The sequence below is a fragment of the Protopterus annectens genome, chromosome 12.part0 (assembly GCF_019279795.1).
Source record: "Protopterus annectens isolate FY-2018-M chromosome 12.part0, PAN1.0, whole genome shotgun sequence".
Classification (NCBI taxonomy): domain Eukaryota; kingdom Metazoa; phylum Chordata; order Ceratodontiformes; family Protopteridae; genus Protopterus; species Protopterus annectens.
The window spans coordinates 263041682-263068208 of record NC_056746.1 but is presented as its reverse complement, the minus strand read 5'-3'; the positions used below and the strand labels follow the sequence as shown (position 1 = coordinate 263068208).

At 39.3% G+C, this 26527-nt stretch overlaps 1 protein-coding gene across 1 annotated transcript in view; it reads left to right on the top strand.

The window, feature by feature from the left end:
- The window catches only part of LOC122816494 (glucagon receptor-like), a 2063211-nt gene that overhangs the window by 1964455 nt on the left and 72229 nt on the right, over positions 1-26527 (top strand). The window contains exon 13 of the mRNA XM_044089325.1: positions 22238-22326. Within this exon, the coding sequence (XP_043945260.1) occupies positions 22238-22326 (89 nt within the window). The remainder of the gene's footprint in view (positions 1-22237; positions 22327-26527) is intronic.

Genomic DNA, 26527 nt, shown 5'->3' with positions numbered 1-26527 from the left:
TTTTTCATAATTCTGGGATTAGCACTTAATGTCTCAAAATTACAATAGGGAGCCACTGTAAATTTTCCTGGATCTACTCAAAACACAAACACTAGAGTATCAAACAATGCTAACTAGACAATTAAGCATCCAAACATACAGCCATAAGTAGGATATCTGGCATCCTAGGCAGTTCCCCAGACTGATATCCCCCTCAACTTAAACTTGAAGACTAGCTCTCGCATCACATAGGCCACTACTGATGAAGCCCCATAAGAGCTTGCATCCAAGGCAGCTGCCTTCTTCACATTCTCTAGTTATGGCTCTGACAGAACAGCTAAGTTACAGTCTGTAACCTAGAATCTTAATCAAAAGGTAAACACCTTCCCCACTTAGGATTTATATGGTTTACATAAGGCACTGCCATCCTGTCAGCCTCTTCCTGAAGCTGCAGTCTGAATGTGGACACTGACTATTCACTCTCCAAATACCTGAAAATGCAGCAAACGGAGGTTCTGTCAGCTGTTAAAAAGGAACCTCGTTGCCTCCCATTATCTCTTATCGGGTAAAGAGAGAGTCTCAACAGGTCAATTAAAAATTGTCCCATAAAATTTAAAGTCTGCACAAAAGGACACCCCAATGTTACTGAGATAAATAATTCTCCATATCAGAACCTTGAGGGAGAAAAGAAGCTGCAACATACAAAGGTCCCCATGTCTCTATTTTTACATTCTTGAACCTTTGCAGAGAGCTGCGGATGTCTACATTTCTATGTTCCAGCTACAATGAGACATCCCATATATGCTCATATAAAAGTCAGTCTAACAAATACAGTATGGGCAGATCTGACACCAAATATCCTTGAAAACCCATTGACTTAAGCACAGGTTAAAACTGGTACGAGGGGCACTAAATCATGATGACTGTTATGCCTTAGTAATACACTTAACTGTAACTATTTAAACCATAATTACTGTAATGCCTTACTAACACTAAGCTGTAAACTGTAATTACTGTCACACCTTACTAACTCTTAACTGTAACTGTTTAGACACAGTACTGTACTAGTAGATATCCCTGCCTCATCAGTTAAACTGCATACTATTATGTCTCAGGCATGACTGTCATTAAAACATAAGACATACAGTTAAGGCTTGGAAAAGAATGGCAATTATTTGAGCAGAGGTCAGTACCAGTACACGTTTTATGTAATTTATTTTGTAGCATTGCAGTCATTTAAAGAAAGTATTAATTGAAATAACGTTTAATGTTGCAATGACTATCATGTCTTACCAACTTTTCACTTAACTATATGCAGTTATTAATTACATGAAATAATAGTGTTTGAATGCAGTACTGGTAGCAATCTGTTCAGCGTCTGTTAAATTGCAAGCAATTAAGTGAAAAGTTAGTAAGGCATGATAGTCATTAAAACATAAACATTATTATTTTTTCACTTAATACTGTGTGTTTTCTAGACTCATAAGTCAGTACTGTAGCACACCATATTACTCAAGCATAAATGAGATAATCAAATATCAATAAAGTAAGAAATATATTGCCCCCCCCTAAGACCAATTTTTAGGCATAATTTTCTTGACTTATATGTGAGTATATACATTAGATCTAATAAGGTACATATGCATGTCACCGCTATTTCATCAGTGTTTCCTGCACTGTATTAAATCACTCCTTTGTAAAGATTTTAATGTTAAATGAAGGATACTTTAATTTATGAGCTGATAAATGTACAGATGTGGTAGGCTTAGATTTGCTAGATACTGCTGAAGTGTAAGGGCTACCACCCTTTTAACCCCAGGCTCTGAATGATCACAGAGGATACTACCTTGAGACATTTACAGCACCTTCATCAGTACCTTAATTTTGTGAGCACAGAGATAAGACAGGAGTAATTTGGTACTTTTGATAAGTACATTTGCCTTTTTCTGGGGAGCTATTTGAATATCTAAACAATCCTCAGAAATTGAGTTAGAAATGAAGACTTTATGTGTGATTTTTAAGATATAATGCTGGTTCATTTCATGATTCACCTTTGTTGACTTTAATCACCTTATCCTTTTCCACATATTTTTGTCAGACTTCCTGCTACCTTGCGTAAACAATGGAGACAAAATGATAAAATAATAAAACCCAGTTATGTCTGATGACCAAAGAGCAACATTCTACCACAAACTTAACAGTTTATTATGTTTTTATTGAAAATCACTGAAGAAATTTGTTAACAACTGAACATAAGCCACTATACAAATGTGAATACTTTTGTGCTGATGCTTAAAGTAAAGCAAAGTGGCAAGAAAAATGGAAGAAAGGTCCTAGCAATACTGGCTACTTATCAGAACCTCACACAACCAAGGTTCCATAGAACTCTGACATAACAGCACTGGGACTTCTGGGGATATGTGGACCCCTGCACCCCTGATTAAAACTGTCATGAGGAAAGAAGGGCATATAAGTTGCGTAAACCAAAATACTATGATTTAATGTTATGGTGACCCTCTCCAGACAAGACTTAAGTACAGGTCACAACACCTCTGGGAGGTTGATGTAGCATTAAATGGAGGACAACAAATACATGTAAAACTTACACAATTTGACAAACCACTAGTCTCATCTGTTGAATTCAACAAAAGAGTAAGTAAGGAAATGGAATTTAGGAAACAAAAACAATGTTATCCTTCATATTACACTAGCTGATGTGTTTACATATCACTTCTGTTACTCAGTGCTTTATTCACACCCAGCTTTCCTCAGTGAAGACAAGCTATTTCTTCAAACCTACTCCAAAAATATTCAGCAATCAGCCGCTGCTTAACAATTAATTTCCAGAGGCAGTGCACAATTGACATTCTGTCATCTTGTCCCTAGAAATTCTAAAATTGCAATATTAACTATATAGAAATTCTAACTAAGACATGCACACCATTTGCAGCATATTACATCTAAAATTTTTCTTATGACCCGAATCAGTTTTATACCAGGTATGTATACTAACACATCAACATTTGTAGATTTCTAAAAGACATTAAGCAACACAGAAAGTATAACAAAACTAACAATCTGAGTGTTCTGCCTTCCTAACACAGGACAGAAGTTCAAATCTAAGCTTTAAGATAGATGAGCAAGTTTAAACTTTTCTGTAAAGACACTTTTCAGAGATTCAGTGTCTTATATTAACAGTATTATTCAGTTTGAACCAGTGTCCCCTACTTCAGTCACCACTGTTCCCTCTATAAGCCAGGCAGACTTCTTCTAATTTCCAGAACAATGAGAGGTATGAAGCCATTTCTACCAAGATGCAGGACAACTATCATCATATTCTTCTAACTAAACAGGTTTATAGGAGATTACTAGGCTAACAGCTTAAGGGCCCTAACAAGCCTAGCCAATATAACCCTATTTTATCCAATATATGGCCCCTAGGAACAAGAGGATGGCATGGATTTGTGTCCGTGCATTGCGTATCTTACAGATTGCCCCTATCCATAAGGGACACAGGCACTAACCCAGGCGTGAATTTGTGATTCCCCATCCATTGATCCAAATTGCATTTGAAGAACGTCAGTGAAGGGCTCTATTTAATGTGAATAAGAAGCCTGTTCCAAAGAATCTCTGAGACACATATCTGTCTCTCCAGCATATTTTGTTTGTGTCACTAAGTTTAGATCCCTAGATCAGGTGACCCTCATGCTGTTTGACGTGAGGATGTGAAGCATCTCCATCAGAGCTGGCTTTGTGAGTGCCTTGTAGGTCAGGCATAGGCCGCCTCTTAATACTCGGTAGGAGACAGAGTAAATGGATAGGACTTTTAGTCTGTCTGCATAGTTCATGTTTTTAAAACCCAGTATTTTCTTTGTGAGGAACCTCTGAGGTCACTCTGGCTGCTGTAAGTGCCTAATCAAGTACATGCCAAATGGTGCACTGTGCTCGAATATTAGTCTAATGAGGGCTGAGTACAGCAGGACTATAATTTCCTTGGCTCTGGATGCCATACCTTTATTTACAAGGTGTGCCACATAAAAAGATATCCTCACCATCGTGGACACATGGTAGTCAAAGTTCAGGCTACTATTTATCTGTGTACTTAGATCTCTCACCTCTGAGTCCACTGTAAGAGGCATGCTATTGATGTTGTAATTTGCATCACCACATCCCACCCCCACCCCCCAGTAAGGAAACATCCATAAAAAACTTCTCCAAGGCTAACTTCATGCTACTCAAGTCAGAAGTTACAAACTTCATGACACCCATGCAGATGGGAACTGAAATTTCGACTGCTGAGTCCTACACTAAGGTACTGTACGAGCACATCCACTCATTCATGAATCATGCCATCCCAAATAGAACCAAGATGCTCTCCTCCAAAAAAAGGAAGCCAATCTGGTGGTCCCCTGCCATAAACAAACTTTACAACAAAAGGAAAAAAATTGTTGCAAAAAAGAGGAAAATCCCAGGATGCAAAAAACTCCCTTACTGGCCTCAGTAAGAAGCTGAGATCCCTCATAAAATCCTCCAAAGCTAGTTACGAAAATAAAATTGCCAAACATTCCAAAGACAACCACAAGGCATTCTATAACTATGTCAAGAATCTAAATGGCAATGCTCAGATCTGCTCTGAGCTACAACAGAATGGCATTAAATATACTGATCCCAAGGATATTGCCAATATCCTGGCAGATCGATTCAGTGCCAACTTCACCCCCCTCTCACCCCCTAAATGGCCCATCTCAGTACTGGAAGATTGACAAATTCTGGTAATAATGGCCACACAGGTAAAAAATGCACTCTCCAAAGCTAAGAATACAGCATCCATGGGACCAGATGACATCCCGGGCTGTGTACTACATGAACTACAAAATGACTGGCACCTCACCTAAGTGTCATGTTTAATCATACCCTCATGTCAGGCTTCATGCCCACTGAGCGGTGCACAGCTACAGTTATCCCACTCTACAAGGGGGGATCCACTTTGGATCCCGGGAACTACCGCCCCATCGAGCCTGATCTGCAAGGCTATGGAACGTATTATCATGGAACTTATAAACAAAGACACTGGCAACCTTAAAACACTGGACCCCTCCCACTTTGGGTTCGTGAAGGGCTGATCTTGTCTCCTGAACCTTATTGACTTCTTTGAATCAGTCTCCAGAGCCGTGGACAAGGGTAAGGCAGCCCACACAGCCTATCTGGACTTCGCCAAGGCCTTTGACACCATCCCCCACTCTGGAATCATAGATAAACTTACAAAGCTGGGCATTAATCCCTACGTCATTCGATGGGTTGCCAACTGGCTTACTGACAGAACCTACACTGTAAAAGTAGCTGACTCCAAATCCAGCTCCAGACAAGTGACAAGTGGAGTACCTCAAGGTTCAGTCCTGGGACCTCTCTTGTTTGGCATCTACTTCTCTGAAGTACAGGCCAACACTAAGGGATTCTGACTAACAAAGTTTGCAGATGACTGCAAATTGGGAGCCATTATTGAATCCCCAAATGATGTGGATACTCTACAAAAGGGCCTTACAGAAACAGATGCTTGGTGCCAGAGTCATGGGCTCAAGCTCAATGCCAAGAAATGTATAGCTATCCCCTTTGGGAAAAAACATGTACCAGTGAATTACCACATAGGTGGCAGTACACTAAACACCAAAAGTGTGATAATAGACTTAGGGACACAGATGGACAGTGGTCTCACCTTCAATAACCACATCGCCACAACAGTCAGGAAATCCTTCTATGTGGCACACCTCATCACTAAGGACTTTTCATCCACAAAAAAGGAGATCATTGTCCCACTGTACTCATCCCTCATTAGATGCATTATAGAATACAACTCCCCATTTGGTATGTACCTCTCAAGACATCTGCAACAACTGGAAAGGCCACAGAGATACCTCACTAAAAGAATCACAGGCCTAAAGCAGATGCCCTATGCTGACCGCCTTAAAAAACTCCAGCTATACTTTGTTGCATATCGTCTTCTCCGAGGTGATCTCTGCTTAACATACAAGGCCATGTAAAACCCAGAGCTGTTGGACATGCTACACTTAAAAAAATCCCAATCCCTCAGAGCCACATGCTCCAGGGATCTAAATCTTGTCATCACAATAGACAAAACATGATGGAGGGATAGGTTCCTGACCCAGAGACTCCCCAGACTCTGGAATAGACTGCCCATACATGTCAAGCAGAGCACCTCTTTGGCCCTCTTCAAAAGGAACCTTGATGATTAGATGGGAGAAAGGAAATTCACCCCGGGGATCACGTCAGTCACCCTGCTAGACAGGGGTCCAGGGAAGTAAATAGTGTGGGAAGAAATAGCCAGGGAATTGTTATGGCTAGGCTTGTATAGGCCCTAGGGCCAATAGCCTAGTACCAACCTATGAACCTATGCAGGGGTATCTGACTTCCCAAAGGGTATGATAATGTATTTATTTGCATTCAGTTTTAGGCCATTGTTCTGGCACCAATCATTTGTCTGATCTAGACCATCCTGAAGGATATCTACATCACTGGTGAGTCAGTGATTGCCTCCAGCTTGCTGTCATTGGCAAACTTTGTCATCCAGAGGCTTTCCACATTTACCTTGACTTCAGAGAAGTATATTCTGGATAGGAGTGGCCCCAGTACTGAACCCTGTGGCACACTACTAATAACTGGCCTCTTGCTGGATCTGGATTCACCCACTTTAACTATCTGTGTCTTGTCCATGAGCCAACTGGCTATACATTTGGTGACATAGGGATTTATGCCAAGTTTTGTGAGTTTATTTATAATACTTAAGTGGGGAATTGTGTCAAATGCCTTGGCCATATCAAGGTAGGTAGTATGTAGTGTTTTACCCTCATCCATGGCCTTAGTGACTTACTCAAAGAAATTCACCAGATTCAGTAAGCATGACCTGCCCTTGACAAAGCCGAATTGGGTCAGGTACAGTGTTTGGAGGTCTTCTATGTCATTATTTATCAAGTCCATGATTATTGCTTCCATGGCCTTACATATAAAATTAGTCAAACTTATGGGTCTGTAAGGTCAGTAGATTGTCCCTTTTTGTGCAGAGGGATGACTGTTGCAGTCCTCCACTCTGTTGCAACAAAGCCAGCCAAGGGACATTGTCAGGTGGGAAGTTTGACTGGGGCGTTACACCTGTCAAAGAGTAATGCAAGTGTCCTAATGCATGCTCAGAGAGGACAGAAACCTCCCATGGAGCAGTATGAATACAGACATTAAACAGAGATCCTAATGGGCTTGATAAGCCCTGTTTTAAGCTGTTTACGAGGCAACCTGGTATATCATCAGGACCTATTGAGGCTGTGTTTTTAGCATGAGAGAATGCAGTGACAGCATGTTCTTTGATGATAATTGGTGGTGGAGTGGTGAAGGGCATTTTTTGGGGGGAGAACTGGGGGTGATGGTGAGGTGAAATTTGAACTGATTTTGTCAGCCAGCAGATTTGCTATGTCTTCTGGCTGAGTTTAAGTGATGCTGTCTACAACTAATTATGTACATTGCTTGGTGTTGTCCTTAAGATTGCAGAAATAACTGAAAAATCCCTTGTGGTTAGCCTTAGCTTTGGAGGCTATTTTACCTCAAAGTCTGCTGTCGGACATTTGGTTAGTACACTGAATCACTCGTTTAGACTAATGAGGGACTTATTTCTCTGTTGTGCATATTCTCTCTTACTTCTCGCCAGGATGTTCTTTCTTTTATTGTATAATCTGTTAATACTAGGGGTCTAACAGGGTGGTTTGTTTTTGCGGTTTGACCTGGGTTTATTTTGGACTGGTACTGCCATTTTTATGCAGTTATTTATAGGTTCATACAGGACTTTTGTTTATGCTTCTGCATAGATTTCTGCATTTTCTGGATTTGGAGGAGTTTGGAAACTAGCTATGCCATCCCTTAATAGGGGTAATTTACCTTAGAGAAGTTCTTAAAGTTTTGGGATTAGGTGGGGGAACTAGATTTACCTTTATTTCAGGGGAGGCCACTATGTGATCTGATCTTACTAATGAGGACATAACACTAGGGGGGATGCAGCACTCTCCCATATTTGTGAGTTCCAGATCTAGGATATTTCTTCCCCTAGTGGGAGTGCAGACCAGCTGCTCCAGTGTATTTGAATTTATAAAGTCAAGGAATCTTTGGGCATGCATGTTAGTGGTCATGTATTCCTCCCAATTAATGGAGGGGTAGTTAAAATCACATATGATTATGATATTAGACTGGATGGTGAGTGATTCTAGTAACTTTAGGTGGGGGACCCTAATGTAGCAAGAATATGGTAATCAATTTTTCCCATGGTTAGTCGGACATGGAGTAGCTCAAGCATCATATTGTTTGAGTAGCCTTGAGGTTTGCTTATCCTTTATGTAGATACACCTCCAACTTTAGCTCTTTCATGTTCGGAAGATCGTCGGAATGTATGAAAGGCATTATAGCCATGCACTGCTGGAGTGCTTTCCATGGCTTTGAACCATGTTTCAGTAACTGCACAGATCTCAGCATTCCCCAGGGTGAGGAGTGCTTCCAGGGAGTGCAGTTTCTTGTTGAGGCTCCTAGCACTGAGCAGTAACACTTTTAGCTTGTTCTGAGTAACTTTTGTTATGTTGGAAGGTTTGTCTGTTTCCACACAAAAAAAAAATCATCCAAAGAGGATTCTGAAAACACAAATAACCACAAATAAGGAATCCAAAGCGTCAACCTGAAAAATGGAAATCCAATGTTAGATGTCACTGCAACCGTTTATTCACAAAAAACATCCACACTCGAGTGGTATCAAGTAGTCCACTACTGTTGTAGTTTCTGTATTTCAAAACTAACTTATGCCTTCCAAGGTTGGATGACCAGTAGTGGACAAGTTTATGTAGATAAATGTAGTTCATGTTCCATTTTTTATATTGGTAAGACTGAGTGACAACTAAAAAAAAAAATGCATCTACGAACACTTTTATGAAATTGAGCATCATAACATTAACAACACCCTATAGAAACATTCCATCATTTGTGCAAATTTTAAAACTTTTTTGTTTGGAATTTTAGATATTATTCCTCATGATCCTAGGTGGGGGGGCATGAGAGACTAGAATAGAGTATAAAGAACTTTACTGGTAACTGAAATTAAATACCAACCCCACTGCCCGGGTATTAATGACAGTTTATTTATCATTCCAGTAGTAAAAATGAGGGCAGCAAAGTTATGAATTGGATGTAAAACCTTTTGATACCATTCAAGTGTGGAAGTTTTTGTGAATAAACCATTGCTGTAATATCTGGCATTGGATTTTCAGTTTTCAGGTTGACCCTTTGGATTCTTTATTTGTGGAGATTTGTCTGTTTGGCAATGCCTAAAAAAGGCATTATAAGGGTGGATAATGTTTTGGCCAAAATGCCAAAGCCTAGAGGTGACAGGTGAAGACCATCCCTGGTAAAGTAGTGTGACCTATCAATCAAGACCTCTCAGGCTGACAAGTACTGGACCCCCTTTGTAATGACACCAGTAGCTAAGCCATTTGTTAAAGTTGATAATTTTCTGCTGGTATTGTGGCATCATCCTTGGATACGGTAGAATGCTGCTTAATGCTAGGCTCATACCTGCCTGTGAGGCATATTCTGAGATCTCAGTCATATCTCTCTTCATATAATCCAAGGAGGTATGTCTCAGGTCATTCATGCCCACATGGACTATGACTGAGGCATACTGGTACTTAGTGGTAAGTGACCTGAGTGCTTGTGTGATCAGGTCAGTCCTGGGCCCTGCCAGGTAACTAACTGTAATCTTCCCCCTTATCTAGCCTGGTAAGAGGACATCAGTGTGTCTCACAATGGAGTCACCTATGACCAGAATATTGGGTCATGTAGTGTTTCACCTTATGGCCTTAGCAGTTCAGGCACAATGAGATACAGCTTTATGTGGTGTGATAGAAATTGTCTTGTTTGTGTGCAAGAGGAGTTTTTTAGGACTGCACCTGAGAGGACTTTGAGGTTTGAATAAGTTACATGTGAGCACCTCTGCATATGTGGGTCTGTGAGTGTGGTCCTTTGTGAGTGGGGTGAGTGATATGTGTGAGCCGCTGACAATCTGCTTGTTGCTTTTTGTGTCTGTATGTGAGACTCTAGCCTGTAATGCAATGTGTAACTACATTTCTCACATACCGTATTTGTCTGTTTGAGAATTAAGTGGCTATCAGTATACATAAGACAATTGTTACATTGCCTCAGGATACCCATGTCAACCAAGATGAATGCAGAGATAAAGTGTTCATCCATGGCTGCAGGTTCTGATGTGTACTTGAAAGGAATAGGAGTGGAGGGTGCTTGTAACCAGATGAGAGAAGTGTGCTTACGTGATGTAATCTGCAGCTAACCTAACCAGTGATACTGCCCAGTGCCAAATCAGATGCTGCATGAGCAGCAATAGTCCTGGGTGCTCTAACATGTAGCATAGTAAACTTTCACATTATAGTAAAAATTAGCAATGCTTCCAGATGTGTGCACAGTGAACAGCTCCATGCAAATGTGCCAAACTTATACCAGCACTGGAAATACAGAAAAATGACTGAGCCCTCTGGCCAATCCAACTACACTTAGAGCCCTTTGTATGCTTCCCAGCTCAGACAGACCAGGTAAACACCTAATACCACTAGATGAATAATCCCAGTCCTCCTAATGTAAAAGCACAGTAAAGGAGTGTTCGGAGCAAAATAAACCATAATTAGTGGTTACGTCATAAGTCGGAAAAAGAAGGACTCCTTGTTTGCTCACTCTTGCTGTCTCTGTCTCTCTCTCTCTCGCTCTCTCGCTCTCTTTCTTTCTCTCTCTCTCTCTCCCTCTTCATTTTATAATTTCTTACTGCAATTTGTGCTTCATGAATTAAATTCAAACTATAGCATTTAATTTCTGAAGAGAACTGATGTTTTCATCAGCACACTATTCTATCAAAGCCTGTACAAACTTTTTCTCCACTTGACTCCATAGTTGTTATACAATAACTAAGCATCTCTGTTAATAACAATCTTTTCATGTGTGTAAGTGCAAATTAGTCAGCTTGGTCCTATTGTATCATATTGCTACCATTTCTCTTTTTGTGATTATGAGTTCTAAATGTTTTTCTTTTACATTATCTAAAGCAATTTCTACTTCTCCACAATGCTCTTTTTAATTACAGTACACTGAAATTATGTTTTTTTATTATAAACTGCAATATTCCACTTTTGTCATCCTGCCAAAGAATACAGAATGTAGACAAAACAATATACACCCTTTTAAGTGTACTGCTTTGTTCAATCCTTTGTATCTTTCTAATTTTATTTGCTTTTATTCCTTTCATTGTATTTATGTGGTAATTACTTCCGCTGTCTGCACTTTTGGTCATAACCTCTCCTATCCCATTAGAAAAACACGCATTCAACTATCAAACATAACAATCTGTCCAAAAGGAACCAAAACAGACAAAAAGACAGAAACACACCTTTTTACACATATTGTAAAGTATATTTTTGCACTATGTTCAGTCTCAAGTTAATGTCCATAATGACAGTTTTGACTTTAAGCTGCTCTTAAGCAATGTGCAGATGCAATTATGTATAACAAGATATTACTTCTGTTGGAAGTTGGAGTCTATAACGGTGATGCTATATTTTAAAGCTATCAGCATCTTGTAATTGGGGAAAGAACAATAAAACACATTAATACAAACTCTGTTTAGTGAATATAAAACACATTAATACAAACTGTTTAGTGAATATAAAACACATTAATACAAACTCTGTTTACTGAATGACAAGCAAAGTTTGAAGACTTACTAAAATGCAAACATTACGGTAAATACATATAAACATTTTCTAAAAAACGGCACTTGTAAAACTGAGTAACATACTTTCACTTATCATCAATAAATCTGTTCATTACTGTCAAGTTTGCTACAATGATAGAATTTTCAAACTTTAATGTTGAAGTTTAGATCATCTTTTCATACAAGGAACACATTGATTACCAGCTGAGAGACAAAGAACCTTCCTACTGACGTAACCCAAAGTGTCATATCATTTTTGTGACTATTATATGCTGCCCTTCAATTAGAAATATGTACAATGCAACAGTCCTATATTATATTTAACGCTTTATTTAGAGTGGCAGTCAACAGTGTCAGAAAGTGAAACCTCTAAGAAAGAAACAGAGCAAATTTGAGTGGAGAATCAGAACAAACACATTGCCACAAAAAAGCTCACAATAAAGATAATGGCAACTGTCATGTATAACAACTATAAGTGCTACAAAAGTTTTTTAAACCTTTTGGTGAATGCAAACAAATTTCACATGCAGAACACCAAACATCCTAAGCAGAGTTCTCAAAAGGTTGTAAGCAGTAAGCAGGCGGTGCATTACCGGTGAAAGGTGCAGCTGCTGCAGGCTGAATGTATTAGGAAGCATGATCGACAGATGCCAACGATTTGCTAGTACAGTGCAGGCATTCAGAAAGGAGTGTTGATACTGAAGAACAGCCTAAAGCACTTAGTGTGTGCACTATTGTAATTGTAGTAAGCTGCTTGTTACATTTGTCGCAATGGGTTTGTTACATTTTCAGAGCAGAATGTCATAAGGACTTTTTTTTAGCTCCTCCACTAACTGCACGGGGCATCACATGACCTATTTATGCCATACTGGGCATTACCATCAAAAATGTCTTCAGGTAGTTGTACTTGTCAATAGCAATTCAACTAATGATGACTCCTCTAAGTAACTCATTTCTCTTATTACTTTAGGGCCCACACAAAATAACATCCACATTCTGTATGCACCCACCATCAATACATTCTTCGTTGTCTCATCTTAGAGGGGCAACTTTATTCTTCTGAGGGTGCAGTGACTTAGATTAGAACAGACCTTTACAACAACAGCTTAAGTGTTGTATCCCGCTCATAAAACGTTTTGCACCTAAATGTCCACAAGACCTAACCCTCCTTTCTGGGAAGGATTTCTTACTGGATATCATATTAACAAACATGCCCTTAAAATGCTGTAGCACATGTCCTGCCCATATCCGTTAGTCACCATTGTGCTGTATTTGCATATTGGTTATTCAAAATGCTTGAAGACCCACTAGTCCTTATCATATAACATTCAATATCCCAATCTAGGGAAATAAATGATGGAGAGGTGCTTTCTTCTACAGACTGCACTGACTTGTTTATTTACTAAGGCACAAATGCTGCCCTATAACAATTCAAAATGACCTTGCTTGACACACAACCTACATTATTCCCAAAAATACATGTATTCCTAGGGGCACAATATCCTCTCAGTTAACAACTGTGCCAAAATTAGGGGAAAAAGGGTAATCTGTGGAAACTCTGGAAAAAAACACCAGATTATTGTTAACAAAACTTACTCTACAAATAGCAGTGCAGAATAAAATGTCAGGGCTACTAAAGCAAAATGCTAAAGAGAAAACTCCTCAGCCAATGCATATCTTAGCAGGATGAAATAAAAAAATCAGAAAGCTTCCACTACCCAAAATATCATCCACAAATGATTGGTCCATCACTGAATGAGAATGCAGGTATTCTTAAGGACTATCCCTTAAACTTTTCGTATTGTATACAATATATTAAGAGAATTTTAAAATGATTGGTAGTTATCAAGATATTTTTGTCTGGTTACTTAATATATTTTCAACAGCCTGCTGTATAATTATCTGATCATTTTCTCTAAATATTGTTTGCTCAGCACCTTGACATAAATTGTACCACTTTTGCACATTTGTATCACAATGTATATGTTATCATTTTACTGATAATAAGGATTGTTTTGGTTCTGTGCTAACATTCTGCCTGCAGTGATCAGCCTCTGTTCTGGTCTGCAGTTTCAGGGGCCTACTTTCTCCTTATGGTTTTGATGTTTAAAAGGTTTGCAATCTCATTTTTATTTCTGGGATGAACTTTATTTTATTTCACTGGATGTAGCCTTTTTCTTCAGATCTTATAAAAGTCTGGTCATGGCTGCTTCAACCAAATTTTATTGTAGGCTTTCAAAACGTTTTAATCCCAGAAGTGAAGAAAAACACCCACAAAAGGAAGAGCCTGGCAATGTCATCATAGCTGCATTGGTTCAGCACAGCAAAACTGTCTTAACTGGAGGCCATTTAATTCAATCTAAAGCAATTAAGAAGGTACTAAAAACAAAATAAAACAAGTCACTGAGCTAAACTTTATTACATTTCAAATACAGATATTACAGAACAGCATCTCTGTTAAAGTGCATGAAAGTAATACCTAAAGAGCCAACATCAGACTAATAAATAAGGCTCATCCTGGGTAAGCATTCTTTGCAGTGTCAGTGGCACAACAGGCAGCACATTCATCTTTGGTACAGAAGGCTGTGGGTTCTATTCCCACACCAGGTAGATGGATCGCTGGCACTGTAGTACAGCATAAGGAGGTGTTGCACTCCTGATTGTGCCATCCTTTAGACAAGACATTAAACTGTGATCACACCCACTTGAGGTGGTTGTACTTCAGGTGGTACAAAATCCCACAAGGTCTAACGAAAGGAGTAGGGGAAGTTCCCTGAATGAATGAGTGGTCAAAGAATAAATATACAATCACTGGATTGTTTTTTTCTGTCTTACCTACCCCCTCCTCTGCATGCCATCCCACTGGTACCACACAATATGTCCATCACTCCTTAGCATTAATCAGAATTACCTTGTTTCGGTTATTGCCTTTAACAATCAATTAGCAGATTGGTACAGGAAGTCATTTAATTTCAACTTACTGTAACATTTTTTTTATCTTTTTTGGCCTCAGGATCATACAAAGAAAGCAGGGTATCCTGAATGGTAGCATCTGGGACTCAACTATACAACTTTTTTGTTCTTCTGCCTAATCAGTTCCACTCCCACCTCACCTCACCCCACCCCACACCTGAGGATTTTAATCTTCTGCCTGCATAATTATGACATTATTTTGCATTGCATTCCCAGTCACATGATGGTCTACATGCCTGCTATTCACAAGTGGTGGGCATCCTGTCTGACCCACAGTTTCTCCTGTATTTTAAACATTCAGTCAGAATGTTACCAGATCTGAGATGAAGTCAAATGATTAAACAAAATGTAAAACTTTTTTTTTCAAATAAGATCACATCTAAGGCAGAACCAGTTTATGTGTATACCGACTGTGTACATTATATGTGTCAGGCACAGACCACACTACTGTGTATCTGCTAAAAATGACACACCTCCTCTCTGGATAACATCTGTGACTATAACACTTTCTCTGGGGAGGGGCAGAGCTCACACTGCAGTACACCCCATGGAATGATACATCATTTGTGAGTCCTAACATATACATGCATACTTTGATCAGGCAAAGGGTGTGTCATTGCATGCAGTGCACTGCAGTGTTTTCACGTACACATTACATATTGATATAATCTATATTAACATAATACTCATTAAAACGTTCATATTCCTCTTCTGTTTTGTCATTTAAATGATAACAAATCTTTAATTATTTTGATTCTTGTTTACCGAACCATTCTATCTTATAAAAGTGTTGTTGAGGTTCTCTTGTACTGTTACTTACTCTGATGATTTTTAGACATTGTAATTTTTTTTCCCATGATTGCCACACTTGTTCAACTTCATATTTTTTTAATATAGATAAAAATAACATTTAGGTATCCACAAAACTTGCTTTGTGATGTCAAAAATACAGCTGCTTTCATACCAAAACAATCAGAACACAAATGTTCTGAATAAAGGCAGACTGCTAGAGATGCCATAGGAAAGGGGTTGGTGATCTGTACATGACCATCAGGAGATGAGCAGGTGAAGAAAGAAAGTTGGTGAGATATGAGAAGAAATCTAAGAGAAATAGGTCACAGGAGGTTGGTATATTTCCTTTTGGGGTGGACTCAGAGGAGGTGAGGCGGAGCATAAGAAAAAAAAGATATCCTGCTACTATCTGGTTCAGTGAAAACCTTAAACAGAGGAATCAGTAACTGCAAGGATAATACTACCGCCTGTGTGCATGAAGACACAATGATGTAACTGCAAGGATAATACTACCGCCTGTGTGCATGTGGACACAATGATGTAACTGCAAGGATAATACTACCGCCTGTGTGCATGAGGACACAATGATGTAACTGCAAGGATAATACTACCGCCTGTGTGCATGAGGACACAATGATGTAACTGCAAGGATAATACTACCACCTGTGTGCATGAGGACACAATGATGTAACTGCAAGGATAATACTACCGCCTGTGTGCATGAGGACACAATGATGTAACTTCAAGGATAATACTACTGCCTGTGTGCATGAGGACACAATGATGTAACTGCAAGGATAATACTACCGCCTGTGTGCATGAGGACACAATGATGTAACTGCAAGGATAATAGTACCGCCTGTGTGCATGAGGACACAATGATGTAACTGCAAGGATAATACTACTGCCTGTGTGCATGAGGCACAATGATGCAACTGCAAGGATAATACTACCGCCTGTGTGCATGAGGACACAATGATGTAACTGCAAGGATAATAGTACCGCCTGTGTGCATGAGGACACAATGATGTAACTGCAAGGATAATACTACCGCCTGTGTGCATGAGGACACAATGATGTAACTGCAAGGATAATACTACTGCCTGTGTGCATGAGGACACAGTGATGTAACTGCAAGGATAATACTACCGCCTGTGTGCATGAGGACACAATGAGGAAAGGGAAATCTGTTGCACAAGTCTTAATCAGCCCAACCCTGATCTGGCATATTATAGTGTTCAGGCACTTTCTGTGTCACAAGTGTGCGAGCCCATAGGGTGTTCCACACACAAGGGCTCCTCCAGGACAGTGAAATCTGTTACACTAGTCATTTCTTTTCCAGCACTATTAGTTAGCTCTCCCCCAACCTGCTATATTACACTGATGTAGCATTGTGTATGTCTTGAGTGTGTTGGATAATATTGAATATCACACACATGGTCTCCTCTAGGACAAGGAAGTCCAGTGAGGATGCCTTATGCTTTACAGGATTGTTGCTCAGCCCCTCCATGACCTGTCACATTAAACTGTTCAGGGGTTCTCTACATCATGAGTGTGACAGCTTGTAGAGACTAACACATACAAGAGCTCTTCCAGAACAGTAAAATCTATTGCAGAAGTCTCATTCCATCCTAAAACTGCTGCATTACACTGTTTTGTCGCTCTGCATACTTGAGAGTTAGGTATGCATTTTAAACCTTTGCTGGGTATAGAACTGTAATTCTTAGTTGCTGGGAGACAGAAGGATTTGTTAATACTAGTCCTTGTATTAAACTTATCCTTATCTGCCTACCTCATTGTTAGTGTCCTTGTGGTTAACCCCCACTTCAAAAGCTAATGGTTTCTGTTTTGCTATAACTTGGTCACAATACATATGACATGAAGAATCTTTTCTAAAAGCAGTCATGCAGTGATCAGGTAGTTTTTTTATTTATTTATTTTTATCCAAAAAGCAATGCCTTCGACCAAGAAATACTCCTCCGAATTAAATATTCCACAAATTTTATTAACAGAGAAAAAACGACATTAACGCTATTTCCACACAGTTGCGTTATTGCTTTTTGGATTTGGAGTATTGTTTGGTGCCTGACACTCTTCTTTGGTTTTTATTTATTTTTATGCCATCTATTCACTGCTCTGCTTTCCAGGGATGGCTGAACTGTGCTTGTGCAGACTGATAGACCTAATTTTAATTATGTTTAATTTTTTTTTTTTTGTATTCCCTGGGCTGAACCTGAAAAATGACCAGTGGGATCAATGCCCTACCCCCAGTTAACACATGAAAATAAAATAATATAACACAGCCACTGGAAAGTACCCCTCTGAGCAGTAAAGATTCGAGAGAGATATGTGTCAGAGCAGCATTATGCAACAAAAGAAAAGGGTGGGGAAAACAAACAGTAAATGGGCAAATGGCAGAATTGATTGATGGAAGTCTAAAGCATCCCAACAAAGGACAGTACAATGAGCTTCAGCCATTATTGATGGAGGAAAATACAGTTACATAAGGCTGAGTGCAGCAGGTAAACATTAAGGATCCATGGAGATGGGGCCAATCAAGTTCAATCAGTTAAGCACCTTTCAGGGTGCATGGATGAATCAGGACCTTGGACAGGATATCTTATGGGTAATAAGTAAGCCCCAAGCAGAAGAACAAGCTGTGGAGATTGAAGGTATTTTTCCTCATAAAAGTGCCTTCATACCTGCATTTATGAAAAAAATAAAGAAAACTGAAGGCAGAAAAGTGGACTCTGCTGTGATTCCTCACTTGTAATTTGGGATCCAACAGTTCTGCATTTTGTGACTGAAAAGGTAAAAATGTGCCTGAGAAAATCTGAAGTGGCAAAACTAATCAATTTTAGTAGCATTCTAAAGTTAGACAAAAATGCCTGGTCCCCACTACACAAAAGTATCAACTAATATTCTAGAAACTACTTCTAAAGTTTGACCATTTACATCTGTTTCTCTGAAATGAGAATACACCAGTGAATAGAACTGAAAAGACCTAAAAGATACCCAGTTGCTCAAAAATACTTAAACATGCCTTGAAGCAATCTACACATTTGTAAATATACAAGTAATAGTCACTAAAGAAATGTGAATTCATCAATAACTTTCTATATTTTAGTTGACTTCATTCAATTGAAGCAGAAATGATGGATGATCAGCAATCTAGAAGTTTCTGTAAGAATATGGCACAGAATTAAACAGCATTGAAAAATCTGTTTTTGTGGAGGAGCAAACTTCACTCATCATGCAAAATTAATGTATTCCTTCTTCCCCAAAGTAGTATAAACTCAGATTTAGAATATAACAGTGAAGGTTATGTAGCACCTCCCAGCCCATGGTGGATACATTGGGAATCCCCTTGCATGTTGTCAGTCTCTTCTGACTGACCTATATTTGCATAAGGTGCAGTGGGCTCTTAGTGCTTTCTTTTGTACTTGGTCAGATGTGACTGGTCAAGTTAATATTGAAAAATATTTTCTTTGCTTTTTGTTTAGTTTTACTAGGCTGCATTTTGATCTTATATGTTTCTGTTTGATTTGTCTTCTGTTTTTGATTAGGTTAGGTTTCTTACTTTTGTTTTTAGTTTTGTCGATTTTTTGATCTGTTTTTAATTTTTTTGTTATTTTCATGAGATGCACCTCTGGTTAACCAGTAATGTCGAATAGTAGTGGTATTAATGTCAGGGTTCACTAGCATTTAGCAAAACAGGCAATTTTTACTATGTACAAAATAATAGCTCATTAAGAACAGTGTTAACAATTCAGTCATCACGAATACACCTGCAATAAACTCAATGTATTACAGGATATGTGCATTCTTAAAATGGTAATACTATACAATAGTCTTAAAGTGGTAAATATATATTCAAAGTATATACAGATGTAAGCAGCTGTACTGTATCATCACAGTTATTTTATGTATTTTTTGATTTCTGGGTTAGAGTCTGTTTTTATTTTGGGGTTTGTTAAGTGAACATTTTACATTCATTTTTTTGTTTCTGAGTTTTGTTTTGTGAGTGATGTCATGACTATGTCTCACAGTACCTTTACTCATACTTGCACTTTAGCTCTGTAACACTGAATACACGCTCAGATATTTTTGTACCATGGATTGTGTGTGAAGGAGGGGCTATGGTATTGTGACAGAAATGCCCAACTCACATTGAAGGAATTGCTAAATATTATTGCGTTAACTTAGTCAACTTCTGAGTGTTTTTTTCCCAACAGAGTAATATTGTTAACTCTAGTATAAATTATTTATTTATTTATTAGCATTTCTTTACTGGAATAGTACGACTGGGCATAGGGTCCCTTTTCTGGAGTGGCCAGGGGAGAAAAACTCCACACCGAATACATACATTTAGTTTATAAAAGGTTACAGTAACAGAGAAGACTATAAGTCTCATAAAACATTACTAGCAATTATCAGTTAATGGATAGAAGATAAAAAATGCATGTTACAGAAATGATTAGGTAGTCCTAACTATTAAACTTAAAGAGAAAAATATATCTTGAACATTTACAACAACTAAGTTGAGCTAGTACAGTACAGAAATATCTTATTTATACACACACACACACACACATATATATATGTATATATATATACATACATATATATATATATACACACACACATCACACACATACACACATATATGAATATATCAGAGAAAGAGAGAGAAGATAGGAAGATATGTCTGACCAATCAGCACTATGAAGAAGAGCTGCTATTGTAGAGGGTACATTACTAACATGGGCATCTAGTTTTAGGCTCATAGATGATTGACTTGGCTACTATAGGCTGGGTTAAGAAAGATCCTGGGTGTCATTTGTAAGGTACAGAAGAATGGTAATAAGTAGATGCAGGGCTACTGAGTTTTAAGATAGAGTAGATTGTGAAGTACAGTAGAATGGCAGTAAATAGATGTGGATATCTTGGGCAAAAAGCTAGAAAAGCATAGTGAAGGATGTTCAATGGTGTGTGTGTGTGTGTGTGTGTGTGTGTGTGTGTGTGTGTGTGTGTGTGTGTGTGTGTGTGTGTGTGTGAGAGAGAGAGAGAGAGAGAGAGAGAGAGACAGGAAATTTAATGTAGGAGGTTAGTGAAAAAGTATGGGACAAGCAGCTAGAGAGGGTTTGTAGGTAAAAAGTAGGTAGCCAGAACAAGGTAGATTAAAGGATGTCAATAAGAATTATTTTGTGCAGTGGATGTTTATGGCATTTGAAGGATGAGTTCTAGTGGGAATTGAGGAGTTGAGTTATTACCCTGGTGAATGACATAAACAAGACCTTTCTTTCCATCAGATATTGTTTAAGTTTGTTGTGGGATGGAGTTCCATATTTCAGATTCACAATAGGAGTGGAGGGAGTCACCTGAAGACTTTTAAGATTTTGTCAGCATTAGTAGGTGTTCGTCTGTGGAGCAAACTGTCTGTAAATGGAATAGTGATGAATTATGTTGCAGTTGTTGGGACATTTATCAGATTTGTATATTAGGTTGTGTATAGTGACTACCTGAAAGAAAGTTAGGATACCTCGCAGTTCAATTCATTATAGTTGTTTTAGAGCTAAGCAGTAGTGTGTTCTGTATGGAGTATTAGAAGCACATTTTAAGTAAGTGGGTTAGAGTGGCTTGTAAATTTGAGCACCATATAAAAGGGTTGTGAGTGCTGCGGTAGCGTTGTCACCTCACAGTAAGACGCTGTCTGGTTCGATCCTCAGCTAGAGCGTCTTCTGCGTGGAGACATGCGTGAATGGGCGTACCTTCGTTGAAGGTTGTGCATCAGGGCTGGTAACTCGGCACGGAAAAATCAACTACCAATCATTAGCAGACCGGAGTTCCGCTGTGGCAACCCCTAACCGGGAAAAGCCGAAAGACACAAACAAACAAATAAAAGGGTTGTGAGTAGGTAAATTGTGGCAGTTATTTTCCTGGTATCATCTGTAAGATAAAGTTTTATCCTATACAGAGCACCAAGGTTTTGATGTTTTTTCACAGCTTGTTTAGATGAAAGACAAATTTCATATTTTCATCTATTATGATCCCTAGATGTTTTGTGTGGGTTACTGATTCAGTTTTGGTACAGATGGAAGAAGTTATGTTGAAGAAATTCTTCTCGTGAGAGTATTTCTTGAGGATGAAGAGAAATAATGGAAACAACTGCCAGTATCTGTCATACATCCCCTAATACCAAACTGCTTCTACTATTATGTCCCTCCCTGAGATAGGAAGCACATATTCAGGACTCTTATGATTCACTTTTACGGAAGAGGTTTCGGGTGTAAGCTTTACCTTTCTGCCTACCTTTGAGTACAAGCAGTTCCTACCATTGCTGGCACGGTTCTACTGAATTAGGCATACAACATCAACCTAATGTTATCACTAACATATTTTTTGTTAAATTAAAGCTTGATGAGACAGGCCATTCGGCTTTGTATTGTTATATCTTGGAATGGACAGATGAGAAATAAGAGGCTGTAGTAAAACAAAACAAGAGGCAGTGAACGTTCAGAAAAGAGGAATGAGAGAGGAGGGAAGGTGAAAACTGAAATTTACTCAGAATGAAAGATTAAGTTTTGAACTGAAAGAAAAAGAAAAAAAAATAGCATGATAAGAAAGTAAAGAAAACTGAATGGCATGATTTATCTCCATTTTAAACATTCTCTTTTTCAGATTAATCTTGTAATATTCATGCGAATTTTAAAGGTGATCCTGTCAAAGCTGAGAGCCAATCAAAAGGGATATGCAGACTACAAACTAAGGTAAGTAAAAATATATAAATTGCCACAAAACACAGATACAAACAAAACTTGTTAATCAGTGTGAAGGAACATATGTAGAAAATTATCAGTTTTTCAGACAGCCAATGAATTGGGGGTTGGGGTTGGTATAATGGTTAAGGTGTTTACCTCATAGTCACAAGGTACAGGGTTTGATTCTAACCTTAAAAAGGGGAAACGGTTAGGCTTAAAATGGCCCACAAGGGCAGCTAGCTTAGTACTTACCTATGATCCTATGGGTAATAAACCAAAGAATGTTTGGTCTATGTATATGCGTGTGAGATTTGATGTGTGGTAGTCTCACGCTATAATATTAATGCAATACCATTGTTAAATACTGGGAATATGCCCCTAAATGCTGAAGAGCTAACTACAAGTGGTTGGCATGTCATGTGGTACAGAGATCTTCCAGAGAATTCAGGCTGCAGGTTAATGCCTCATGGTAGCATAACCAGATATTTTGTGTGTGTGTGTGTGTGTGTGTGTGTGTGTGTGTGTGTGTGTGTGTGTGTGTGTGTGTGTGTGTGTGTGTGTGTGTGTGTGTGTGTAACACAGTGTCACAGTGAAATAAAAAGAATTGAAGAAATACATCTGCAGGAAGAAGAAATACATCTGCAGAAGTGAAAATGCTTGGAACTACAGAAATATAACTCAATGTAAATATGGCTTTGTATCCTCTTGGAATATTTGTGCTTAAAGAACGAAATCTGGATGAAAACTGGCAGCTCAGGATCTAGAAATATAATTTCTTTCTTATTGCAAGTCCGTTAGTTGAAAAATTAAGACATATAGTGCTGTATTCTTACATACTGTTTGTGGAAGAACCCCTAAATGTATTTACTTCTAGGCTTCCTTGATGAGGAGAAAGGAACAATAACATTATTTAGAGAAAAAAACAGTAATTATTGCTAGCCTGGTAAGAATTGGTCATTTATTAGACATCTGTTCTTTATAAAAGCACAAATATCCTACAGATGATATAGATTTCTATGTCAATGTGCTGAAAAGTACTACCAAAGACTGTGAGTATGAAATATTGCTTGGCTGTAGTAAGAGAATAATTTGTGATATAAGACATAATGAAGCAAGGAGAATCCAGTATAGAGAAATAAACTTCATCTTACCAAAATAACTGGATTCATGCCGAGCAAGTAAAATTACTAGCATTCAAATAAAATAATTACACTATAAAAGAAGGTGTGAAAAATAAATCTTGACAAAAATGAGAAATGCAGGCATGATATCCTGAAAAATATAATAGGTATAAAAACAGAGGCATGAGTAAATGTGCTGTGGTAAAGAAAGAAAGAATTTACTTTACTGAAATAGGTTCATAGGTTCATAGGTAGGTACTAGGCTATCTGCACGAAGGCATTTATAAGCCCAGCTGGAATGTGTTGGCTTTCGCCGCCCCTTTAGATTAGTTCCCTCTACCTCTGTCCAGCAGAGCCATTGAAGTGATCCCTGGGGTAAACTTTCTGTTTCTCATCCCCTCATCAAGGTTTCTCTTGAAGGTTAGCGAGGAGCTCTGCCTAATGTAGATTAGAATCTTGTTCCAGAGCATGGGAAGTCTCTGGGACAGGAATCTATTCCTCCAGCATGTCCTATTTATTGTTGTGGTGAGGTTTAGATCCCTGGAGCATGTGGATCAAGGGGATATGGTTTTCTTTAGGTGCAGCATGTCCATCAATTCTGGGTTGAACACGGCCTTGTATGTCAGGCAGAGATCACCTCTGAGTAGGTGGTATGCAACCAAGTACAGCTGGAGTTTCTTCAGTCGAGCTGCATAGGGCATCTGCTTGAGGCCAGTGATCCTATTGGTGAGGTACTTCTCTGGTCTTTCCAGTTGTTGCAGCTGTCTTGTAAGGTATATCCCAAATGGGGCATTGTAGTCTATGATGCGTCTGATGAGTGATGCATAGAAGGGCCCAATAACCACTTTCGATATGGATGCAAACCCTTTTGTGATTAGGTGGACCACATAGAAGGATTTTCTAACCTCTATAGCAATGTGATTATCAAAGGAGAGGTTACTATCTACTTGGATCCCCAGATCCCTTATTACATCTTCTGTATTTAGGGGGCTACCACCTATGTGGTAGTTTGTGGGTACTTTGTTTTTTTCCAATGGGGATGACTATGCACTTTTTGGCATTTAGCTTGAGGCCATGGTTTTGACACCAGGTATCTGTCTCAGTGAGACCCTTTTGGAGGATGTCTGTGCTAGCCAGAGAGTCAATAATAGCCCCTAATTTGCAGTCGTCTGCCAACTTGGTCAGCCATAGTCCTCCTGTGCTTGCCTGTACCTCTGAGAAGTATATGCTGAACAGGAGGGGTCCTAGGACTGAACCCTGGGGAACACCACTTGTAACTGGTTTAGAGTCAGACCTAGCTCCAGCAACATTTACCATGTAGGTTCTGTCCGTGAACCAGTTGGCAACCCATCTCGCGACATAGGGGTTTATGTTTAGGCTGGTGAGCTTGTCTATAATACCTGAGTGGGGAATGGTGTTGAAGGCCTTTGCGAGGTCCAGATAGGCTGTGTGGACTCCTTTCCCTCATCTATGGCCTTGGTAACTGTCTCAAAGAAGTCCACCAGGTTTAGGAGGCATGATCTGCCCTTAACAAAGCCGAACTGGGTAGGGTCCAGTGTTTGGAGGTTCCCACTGTCTCTGTTAATGCAGACCATGCTAGTCAGGCTTATAGGTCAATAGTTCCTGGTGTCCATTGTGGCTCCATCTTTGTGGAGTGGAATAACCATTGCTGTGCACCACTCTGTGAGCACGTAGCCTGTGGAGAGGCTGAGTTTAAACAGTGTGTTTAGGTGAGGGGTTAGTTCATCTTTGAGCTCATGTAGGACGCAGCCTGGGACACCGTCCAGTCCCATTGATGCTGTGTTTTTGGCTTTGGAGAGGGCTGTTTTAACCTGAGTGTCTGTGATTTCAGGGGCACTACATTATTCTGGTATAGTTATGGGCCCTTTTGGGGGTGAGAGGGGGGTGAAGTTTGCACTGAACCTGTCTGCCAGGATGTTGGCTATATCAGTCGGATCAGTGTATTTTGTGCCATTCTGCACTAACTCTGAGCAGATCTGAGAATTGCCACTTAGATTCTTGACATAGCTAAAGAATGCCTTGTGGTTATCTTTGGAGTCCATGGCAATTTTTCTTTCGAAGCTAGCTTTGGATGATTTTATGAGGGAACGTAGTTTCTTGCTAATACTGATCAGGGATGTCTTCCCTTCTTGAGATTTTACTCTCTTCTGTACTAGTTTCCTTCTTCTATTGTACAGCTTGTTTATGGCAGGGGTCCACCAGACTGGTTTCCTTTTCTTAGAGGAGTGAGTCTTGGTTTTGTTTCTGATAGCACAATCCATGCATTCTTGTAGGTGCCCATAGAGTGCATTAGTAAAGGATTTTGCAGCTTGGATAGCATTATCCTTTAGCATGGGGGCTTTGAAACTTCCCACCTCGGTCTTAAGTAACGTGAAGTTTGCTTTTGAAAAGTTTTTCATGGTGGTTTCTTTGACCGGGGGTAGTGGCGGAATGTGGATATCCAGAGTGATTAGTTTATGGTCAGCTCTAACCAGTGAGGGGCTGACCTCCGATGTGGAACACCGGTCGCCCATGTTGGTGATGAACAGGTCCAATATGTTGTCACCTCTGGTGGGGGTGTTGACCAGTTGATCCAGGGCATTTGAGTTTATAAATTCTAGGAAATGTTGGGCAAGGGAGTTTGTACTTGAGTAGTTCTCCCAGTTAATGTTTCGGTAATTGAAATCACCCAATATCAGGGTGTTTGGTAGGACCTTTATGTTTCCCAGTGTTTCCAGGAATGCAGAGTGGGGGTCCTGGGACATGGTGGGTAATCTGTGGCAAGCTATAATTTTAATAGCAGTTTTGCCAGTTGTTAGTTGCACATGAACAATTTCTGAAGCATCGTGGAGGTGTGGGTATCCTTGATGAATATGGATACTCCCCCGCCTTTTGTATTTTGGTCCAGGTTTTGTGGCCGAAATGTATGGTATGAGTTGAAGTCTGGTAGTGGTGGGGTGCTCTCTGGAGCCTTAAACCAGGTTTCTGTTACTGCACATATTGATTTTCTTCATACTGAGGATTGCCTTGAGTGCGTGCATTTTGAGGTTTAGACATCTGGCATTGAGTAGCATTACCCTCAGTTTTTT